Genomic DNA, 10,234 nt, shown 5'->3' with positions numbered 1-10,234 from the left:
ATGCTAACTGTATAATAATTAGACAGGAACATGTAGCACATGGCCCCTCTTTAATGTATGCATTTATTCATTTCAAGAATTAATTTCTGTGGTTCAGCCTCCCAAAAGCCCTGGGCAGGAAAAAAAAACGTGTAATCCAATCTGATACTTTTGCTTACTGTATATAACACAATGTAAATAAGGACATTGTTTGCAGGGCTCTAGACTAACTTTTTGCACTGGTTGCACTGGTGCGCCTAACTTTTTTTCTTAGGTGCACCAGCACAAAAGTTAGGTGCACCCAAATTTTCGACCGCATCGCATTTAACACCTCAGTTTTACAGGTTCACTTTTTTTTTTTTTAATCGCTGTCCATATAGGCATTATTGACTTGTAAATGATTAACTAACAATCTGGTCAACATAAAGTTCTTTATTTGAAGCACAATTCTACAAGAAATGTAACTTATTGAAAAAGTGTTGGTGATTAAAGTGCTTCACTGAGCTGAAATTTTAACTCAAGATAAATTAAATAAAAAGAAAATCTAAATTAAAAGTGCAAGGTGTTTTGAGGGCTTCAAACTGAACATCTCATTTAATGTTTAATATTACATATGGTTAATGCAGTAACGGGACGCATATTATTGACATAGGCTACATGACATGACATTATTCGATTTTGAGTCAGTTTGCTGCTGATATTTTTAAAGTGCCAAAAAAATCATGAACTGTGTGATATGACGTGGTAAAAGTAACCCGGACAGAACGAACAACGTTTAACGTGAAATATAAACACCACACGTGAAGTAAATCCAGCTAAACACAGATACATGTGGAGCTGTTAGACTGGGTTTGATGGTTATTTCACACAGATGGATGTTTCTGTCGTGGAACTTTAATGATGTTTTATCTCTCGAGTGGAGCGCTGAGCAAATCGCTTATTTACATCGATTGTCGCGGTGAAAGCGAAGCGCAAAACTCTTCTCACGTCAGTTAACTAAAGGAAACAACAACTGAGACAAACACGTCACGTCTTCTTATCATCGATATTTGATTGATGTTTTTACATAAAAACCAACATCTGTAACAGCAGCACAAATGCTCACACATATTCTACACACTCCGCCATGATATTACTGCTCTTAACTTCCGCTGTGTAACACCCACCGTTGATGACGCTGGTCCCGCCCTTCACTATCTCTGATTGGTTTAGACATATAGATATGATTAGACATGGGCCTAATGTGTGTCTGTTGTTGCACCGGAGACTTTCAGAGTCACAGAGAATTCTGTTTTTTTTTTTTCTCGAACGGCTGGTCGCACCGGTGTGACCTCAGATTTTTTTCAGTCGCACCATTGAGAAATTAGGTCGCATGTACTCTAGAGCCCTGGTTTGTGTGTAAAGCAAATAACACAGAAAGATACGTTCCAACACAGTGCTGTTTATTGCCACTCACTCTTGATGACATCATTAACATATGCCACTGATCTACAACTCATCCACAACAGCCATTCGGACGTTAAAACACACTGATCTACTTAAACTTTTAGCATTTTAAAAAATCATCTACTACTGCCACATCTAAAAAAAAACTGTTTACTGTAAACACAATAAAAAATGCTATATAAATTATAAAGTCTGCTTTACAAATATTTAGAGGCATGAATGCACCTAGTCATGTCCAAATATGACGTTAGTCACTATTTATTTATTGTAAATAACACAATTATGTGAAGTAAGAGCAGCATGACAGTCATTTCTCTTGTTCCTGCATTAGGTTGTGAATACAGCTAAAAAACAATAAAGCATAATTTGCATTTAAAACACTAATGATTAATTACATTGGTTTCCAAAAGTTTGTGGCATGGATTACTTAAGCTGTCTTTTTCTTAACTGTGGAAACAGTTGCATCTAGATGCATGACGTATAAAGGCAGGGTTAACATACATGCACATGGATTGGGGGTGGGGTGGGGCGGGGTTATGTTCTTTCATACAGTATAGACAACTTTTACTATGCCAGATGTGAATCTGACACTCAGCACAATGATGTTACTCCTTTTCTTCGTTTTACTCATTACTGATGAAAATGGTAAGTGATATACAATAAATATCATATTTCATTAAGTTTGTATTAAATCCACTATAACAAGTATTAAAGCAATTTTAGTTAAATGTTTTACATTTAAAAAGAAATAAATGTTCTACGTATATTGTTAACATGTTTTATAGCAGAAGCTGCTGAGAGTATTACAGCAGATAAACCCAGCTTAACATCAGATGAAGGCAGCAACATCACACTATCCTGCACATATGAATCAACATATAATCAACTTCACTGGTATCGACAAAAACCTGGATCAACACCAGAGTTTCTGCTGCTGACTAATGAGGGTGCTGTCACCACGGCTGAACCACCTGACCCAAGAATGTCCATCAGTTTTAACAAAACGAATAAGAAAGTAGAACTGGAGATCAACTCTGCTGCAGTATCTGACTCTGCTCTGTACTATTGTGCTCTGCAGCCCACAGTAGCAGGAAATTCAGCTACACTGTACAAAAACCTCTCAGAGGAGGAGCTATAAGCATGTTTACATTTTTTTATATATCATTTGCTTTCTCAGTCCTCAGGCTATGATGTCAAATAACTATAAAGCTTAAGTAAGCTCCTGATCTATGTGAGGAATTTCTCCACCTTTTTTTTATCAACAAAACAGAGTCGATCCAGCTGGTTTCAGGGCTCATCACAGTACACAGTCAGCTCTACTCAAACTGACTAATGATTTATTACTTTCTCTTGATCCTAGTCATTGCGTCATTCTAGTTTACTGGATTTAACTGCAGTATTTGACACTATTGATCATAATATTCTTTTAAAGCGTCTTTACTCCATCGCTGGGATTCAGGGAAAAGCTCTAGGTTGGTTTTCCTCCTACTTGAAAGATGGCTCATTCACAGTTCAAGTAGTTCCCATTAACTAAACTCAAGGCTCTGTTCTGGGTCTTGTTCTTTTCTTACTATATCTGATCCCCCTGGGTAAGATTTTTTAGAAATTTGGAATGCACATTTGTTCTTTTAGTAAGAACATCAGAAGATTCCATCAAGAGATACAACAAAGTCTTGTAGCTGGTGAAAAAAGGCTTGACAAAGGCAGAGGCATAAATGTGGAAAACAGGATAAATGTGGATAGAAACACAATTGTTAATCAGGCTGCTATATCGGAATTGGCCACAGTCAGTCAGTTGCTTGCTCTGAGGGTTAATTTAAAAAAAGGCTTACAAAAGTTTGCTAATTTTGCTAACTGAAGATCAGTGTGCTCAGGAGCCAAATTCTACAAGATATGTGCATTGAAAGAAAAAGGTGATCTCCCTGACATTAACAAAAAGTGAGTGTACTGTCCAAAAATCTTTTAACTTGATGGTTCATAGTTACACATTTAGTATAAAGCTGCAAAAACTTTTTTGGTTTTCGATATATTTTTGTTTTATGAAAAGATAATATGTACAATCATTTTTGTTGTATGGTTTTAGCTGCAGCTGTTGGGAACATGGGAATAAGCATTTCCAAAAATAGTCAGGACAATTGTTATGGTGTAGTTTTATATATACAGTGCTGGCCAAAAGTATTGGCACCCCTGCAATTCTGTCAGATAATACTCAATTTCTTCCAGAAAATGATTGCAATTACAAATGCTTTGATATTAAAATGTTCATTTAATTTGTCTTCAATGGAAAACCACAAAAAGAATTGTCAAAAAGCCAAATTGGATATAATTCCACACCAAACATAAAAAAGGGGGTGGACAAAAGTATTGGCACCCTTTGAAAAATCATGTGATGCTTCTCTAATTTGTGTAATTAACAGCACCTGTTACTTACATGTGGCACATAACAGGTGGTGGCAATAACTAAATCACACTTGCAGCCAGTTAAAATGGATCAAAGTTGACTCAACCTCTGTCCTGTGTCCTTGTGTGTACCACATTGAGCATGGAGAAAAGAAAGAAGACCAAAGAACTGTCTGAGGACTTGAGAAGCAAAATTGTGAGGAAGCATGGGCAATCTCAAGGCTACAAGTCCATCTCCAAAGACCTGAATGTTCCTGTGTCTACCGTGCGCAGTGTCATCAAGAAGTTTAAAGCCCATGGCACTGTGGCTAACCTCCCTAGATGTGGACGGAAAAGAAAAATTGACGAGAGATTTCAACGAAAGATTGTGCGGATGGTGGATAAAGAACCTCGACTAACATCCAAACAAGTTCAAGCTGCCCTGCAGTCCGAGGGTACAACAGTGTCAACCCGTACTATCCGTCGGCGTCTGAATGAAAAGGGACTCTATGGTAGGATACCCAGGAAGACCCCACTTCTGACCCAGAGACATAAAAAAGCCAGGCTGGAGTTTGCCAAAACTTACCTGAGAAAGCCAAAAACGTTTTGGAAGAATGTTCTCTGGTCAGATGAGACAAAAGTAGAGCTTTTTGGGAAAAGGCATCAACATAGAGTTTACAGGGAAAAAAACGAGGCCTTCAAAGAAAAGAACACGGTCCCTACAGTCAAACATGGCGGAGGTTCCCTGATGTTTTGGGGTTGCTTTGCTGCCTCTGGCACTGGACTGCTTGACCGTGTGCATGGCATTATGAAGTCTGAAGACTACCAACAAATTTTGCAGCATAATGTAGGGCCCAGTGTGAGAAAGCTGGGTCTCCCTCAGAGATCATGGGTCTTCCAGCAGGACAATGACCCAAAACACACTTCAAAAAGCACTAGAAAATGGTTTGAGAGAAAGCACTGGAGACTTCTAAAGTGGCCAGCAATGAGTCCAGACCTGAATCCCATAGAACACCTGTGGAGAGATCTCAAAATGGCAGTTTGGAGAAGGCACCCTTCAAATCTCAGGGACCTGGAGCAGTTTGCCAAAGAAGAATGGTCTAAAATTCCAGCAGGGCATTGTAAGACACTCATTGATGGTTACCTGAAGCGTTTGTTCGCAGTTATTTTGTCTAAAGGTTGTGCTACCAAGCATTAGGCTGAGGGTGCCAATACTTTTGTCCGGCCCATTTTTGGAGTTTTGTGTAAAATGATAATTGATTTGACTTTTTTTTCATTCTCTTTTGTGTTTTTTAATTGCAAGCAAAATAAATGAAGATATTAATACCAAAGCATTTGTGATTGCAATCATTTTCTGGAAGAAATTGAGTATTATCTGACAGAATTGCAGGGGTGCCAATACTTTTGGCCAGCACTGTATATATATATATATATATATATATATTTATATATATATATATATATTTTTTTTTTTTTTCTTTGTACCAAAAATAGCCTTGGTTATCTTTGACTGTTTTTTTTTTTGTGGCTGTAAATGTTCACACAAAGCAGTCTTTATTAATGTGTAGAGATGTTTTTGTATAATTTTATATGTTCTAAATACAATAAAGTAAAAACATTTACAAAGTCTGTCATGCTGGTTTGCTCAGTTTGTTTCTTATGATCTCATATTTTATGTAGCAGGAAACATTTGGAAGTTGTGCATTTTAGTAGATGGACTTCAAAAGATATGTACCTTAATAGCAGGCATTTCACTGATCTGTAAGTTACTCATACTTAATGAATGATTTATTAATATATACATGTGACTTGTAAATGTATATTATGTCATGACTTTATTTAGTGGGGCACATCATCATGAAGTCATGCTGAATGTAGACAAATTTCATGTCGCATAGATACATTAACTAATGATAAGTAAATATGTAGTTCATTAATAAATGGATAGTTAATTAAAAAAATGAAATTTGAATTAAGATGCAGTGCACCAAACCAAAATATCCCGTCAACAATGGATGTGCTATAGTCTCTAACTGTACAACAGCAAGGTGGAGCTGCAAGGTAGATATGGCTAATAAAAGGGTGGGTAAGTGTACACTACAACATCTCAGCAATGCTGTTTTGCCAGAAACATTCATGCCGTTACAACACACATTAACATGTCACTACCAGGATAGGCCACAGGTGTGTTCAGAATGGTCTACCATCTAAATAATAGCTGGTCAGTGATGGGTTATGTATAATAAAAATGTCAATACATTTTTTCATGCTTTTCCCAGCTTTATTTAATGTTGTGTGTGAAACATAAAGGACAAGAAAACTGGAATACTGATTCAATTTACCTTCTCAAGAACAACAACTAAAACTGTTGATTAAGTCCTGATAACTACAGGTCTATAATTTGGCCTATATACATAATGTATAATTTACATTTTACATTTACATGCATATATAAAAATGATATATAAACAGTGTCTAATTTAAATAGCCCCACATACAATTTATTGTGCATTACTGGAAAAATGTTAATTAATACAGTAAGGAATTAATTAGTTAACAGAATGACGTAATAGTATGTACACATATCATTCATTCATGATGCACTAATTATTAGTTTATGTATAAACCCATTGTTTTAAATTGGTAGTTAAGTGTTAGTATATGCTTAGTTATGTACCAGTATTGTAAAGTGTTACCGATATTTAGATAAGATAATCCTTTATTAGTCCCACAGTGGGGAAATTCGCAATAATTTAATATTAGATTTATCCAGTCTGCCAATCAATGTTTCAACAAAGCAATACATGAAATTATACAGACATGAATCATTAGTTACACAGCAAACTTGAATAAAATAAAATTTTAAAAATATTATTTTATTGAAAAATAATAAAACCTTTTTCTCTTAGTCATTAAAAAATTACTAAATAAATAAATAAATATAGACAAAGAAAAAACATCTGATATACAGTTACCATCCATTTGTATAACTAAACACTGATTTAATTATCACTTCAATTTCTTTTTCAACAGGTTATAATTCAGCACAGTATATTAAAGCAGTTTCTACAATCAGAAATGAACTGGAGAGAACCTCAGTTACATTATCCTGCAATTACAGTGGGTATGCTGGAACTAATTACCTGTTGTGGTATCGCCAGTTCTCCACATTCAGACCAGAGTACCTCATTCTGGTTAGTGAGTTTGACAAAAAAGCTGCAGTTTCTGGGTTTTCTGCAAAGATAAATGAAGATAAAAATCGAGTGGATCTGAACATCTCCTCTGCTGCAGTATCAGATTCTGCTCTCTACTACTGTGCTCTGCAGCCCACAGTGACAGGAACTCATACTATACTGTAGAAAAACAAACATCTAAATTAAGTGTGCTCTGTTATTTCATGGAGGTGAAATATACAGGGCTGTGAAAAGGTATTTGCTCCTCACCCTGTTTCTTCTATTTATTTTTTAGATTTAAATGTTTCAGGTCTTCCAACTACTTTTAATATAAGATAAAAACACTAGTAAATACCAAATGCAAAAATAAAACTTATAACGATCATTCTATTTATTGAAGACAAGATTCAAGATTTATTTAAAACCTGTATCCCCATGTAAAAAAGTAAGTGCCCCCCAAACCTGATAGCTGGATGTGCAACACTTGACAATAACAAAAGCAATAACGTTACATTGCAGTAGCTCTCCTGTGTGATCTGACCACTCCACAGCTCTTCCATGGAGACTGTCAAGAGCACTACATTGAATCACTAGTTCATTTTAAATTAACTCAATAAAAACAGACAAACTTGATTTCAGGTTTTCTGTTTCAACCAATATCACTAAAGAAATTCCAGAAGAGCTCAAATAAGTGGCTAAAATACACTATACACTGATCAGCCATAACATTAAAACCACCTCCTTGTTTCTACACTCACTGTCCATTTTATCAGCTCCACTTACCATATAGAAGCACTTTGTAGTTCTACAATTACTGACTGTAGTCCATCTGTTTCTCTGCATGCTTTGTTAGCCCACTTTCATGCTGTTCTTCAGTGGTCAGGACCCCCACAAGACCACTACAGAGTAGGTATTATTTAGGTGGTGGATCATTCTCAGCACTGCAGTGACACTGACATGGTGGTGGTGTGTTAGTGTGTGTTGTGCTGGTATGAGTGGATAAGACATGGCAGCGCTGATAGAGTTTTTAAACACCTCACTGTCACTGCTGGACTGAGAATAGTCCACCAACCAAAAACATATCCAGCCAATGGCGCCCCGTGGGCAGTGTCCTGTGACCACTGATGAAGGTCTAGAAGATGACCAACTCAAACAGCAGCAATAGATGAGCGATCGTCTCTGACTTTACATCTACAAGGTGGACCAACTGGGTAGCAGTGTCTAATAGAGTGGACACGGTATTTAAACACTGAGAATCATCCACCATCTAAATAATACCTTCTCTGTGGTGGGCCTGTGGGGGTCCTGACCATTGAAGAACAAGGTGAAAGCAGTCCAAAAAGGTATGCAGAGAAACAGATGGACTACAGTCAGTAATTGTAGAACTACAAAATGCTTCTATATGGTAAGTGGAGCTGATAAAATGGACAGTGAGTGTAGAAACAAGGAGGTGGTTTTAATGTTATGGCTGATCAGTGTATCTTGTGTAGTGGTCTATTAGGCTAGCCACCCACTGCTGGGATCTGGGTTCAAATCTGCTATTGGCCAGCTGGGTGTCTTACATAGATATTTCTACCTTGCGTCCAGTGTTTCCCGGTAAAATCAGACCTGCCACCACCCTGACCAAGAGTTTGATAAAAATGAATGAAATGAGAATATTTTAAATACGGTCTCACAACACAGCCGACGAAATCTACAGCAGTGACTTGGTGAACCATATATACTGTAAATGATGATGTGTGTAGTTATGCTGTAGCATCTGCACTTCCTGTGTGTGGCTTCCTAGAGACTTATTATGAGTTTAATCCAGAGTGCTCACAAAGCTGTGTTCAGAAATGGCTCAACTATGCAACTTAGTGCACATTGGGAGATACATAACACTGATTCTTACTGTAGCATCAGGTAATATTAAAAATATTTATTTCTATTTTGGTAATTTATTTATTTCTGTATTGGTTCAACAGTTCAGACATGAATGTATTGCATTATTTTTTGTTCAGGTTCTCTTCTTGTATTAAATTACACATTAATTTTTTATCTTTCCAACAGGTGGTTTTGCAGATGAAATTGGACCAACAGATACCAACATTATCAGCAAAGAAACAGAGACTGTTACTCTAAAATGTTCATATCAGTCCAGCAGCAGCAACATTTGGCTTTACTGGTACAAACAAAATCCTAACAGCGCACCACAGTTTTTACTGTATAAAGGTGCCAAATATCGTAGTGATGAGGAGCGCAAACCTACTGACTCTCGATTAGAGTCAAACACAGGTGATACATCTACTGAACTCACCATTAACAATCTAAAGCTGACAGATTCTGCTCTCTATCACTGTGCTCTTAGAGAAGCCCAGTGATACAAAGCTATTGAGATGCTGTACAAAAACTCACTTATATGAAGTTCCTCAAAGCTCAGAAGATCAAAGTTTATTTTTTCTTTTTACTTGTTATCAGTTAACCACACACACACACACACACACACACAATACAATACAAATAGCACCTGCTCTCTGTGACATGGATGTTTATTAATAAATGAAATGAAGTTGAGCAGATAAAACATGAAATATCTCAGGTTCAAACAGTCTGCAATTGAATAAAAGTCAAAGTAAATGTATTTGCATGCTGTCCCAACTTTTTCTGATTAAGGGTTGTATGAAAATAACCATATGGTATATTAAAATTAAGATAGGATGAATTAAAATTTTAAATATGTTATAATACAAGCTCCATTTCTATAAAAGTTGTGACATTTTGTCAAATGTAACAAAACAAGAATCTGTGATTTGGTGATGAACCTTTATTTAATCTTGGCACAATGCAGTCAGACAAGTACCGTTCTCCTGGCAACCGCCAAACCCAGACTCGTCCATCGGCTTGCCAGACAGAGAAGAGTGATTCGTCACTCCAGAGAACACGTCTCCACTGCTCCAGTGGCGGCGTGCTTTACACCACTGCATCTGACGCTTTCAATTGTGTTTGGTGATGTAAGGCTTGGATGCAGCTGCTCGGCCATGGAAACCCATTCCATGAAGCTCTCTACACACTGTTATTAAGCTAATCCGAAGCCCACATGAAGTTTGGAGGTCTGTAGCGACCTCTGCGCACTATGTGCCTCAGCATCCGCTGACCCCGCTCTGTCATTTTACGTGGCTACCACTTTGTGGCTGAGCTGCTGTCGTTCCCAATTGCTTCCACTTTGTTATAATACCACTGACAGTTGACTGTGAAATATTTAGTAGCGAGGAAATTTC

The 10,234-nt window shown here is 37.0% G+C and overlaps 2 gene segments (V, D, J or C); both read left to right on the top strand.

Annotated features, from left to right (window-relative positions):
- Positions 1-2,027: 2,027 nt before the first annotated feature.
- LOC134305188 (T cell receptor alpha variable 27-like) lies at positions 2,028-2,563 on the top strand. The segment is given in 2 exon segments: positions 2,028-2,070; positions 2,211-2,563. Coding segments are annotated over 2 exon segments (396 nt in total).
- Positions 2,564-8,812: 6,249 nt separating this feature from the next.
- On the top strand, positions 8,813-9,319 carry LOC134305191 (T cell receptor alpha variable 38-1-like; the record flags this gene model as incomplete). The annotated part of the segment is given in 2 exon segments: positions 8,813-8,879; positions 9,027-9,319. Coding segments are annotated over 2 exon segments (360 nt in total), but the record flags the coding sequence as incomplete, so codon positions are not given.
- Positions 9,320-10,234: the final 915 nt, after the last annotated feature.

Source organism: Trichomycterus rosablanca, unplaced genomic scaffold (genome assembly GCF_030014385.1).
Source record: "Trichomycterus rosablanca isolate fTriRos1 unplaced genomic scaffold, fTriRos1.hap1 scaffold_128, whole genome shotgun sequence".
Lineage (NCBI taxonomy): Eukaryota > Metazoa > Chordata > Actinopteri > Siluriformes > Trichomycteridae > Trichomycterus > Trichomycterus rosablanca.
Note: the sequence above shows the minus strand (reverse complement) of the source record. Positions and strands in the feature narration are given on the sequence as shown.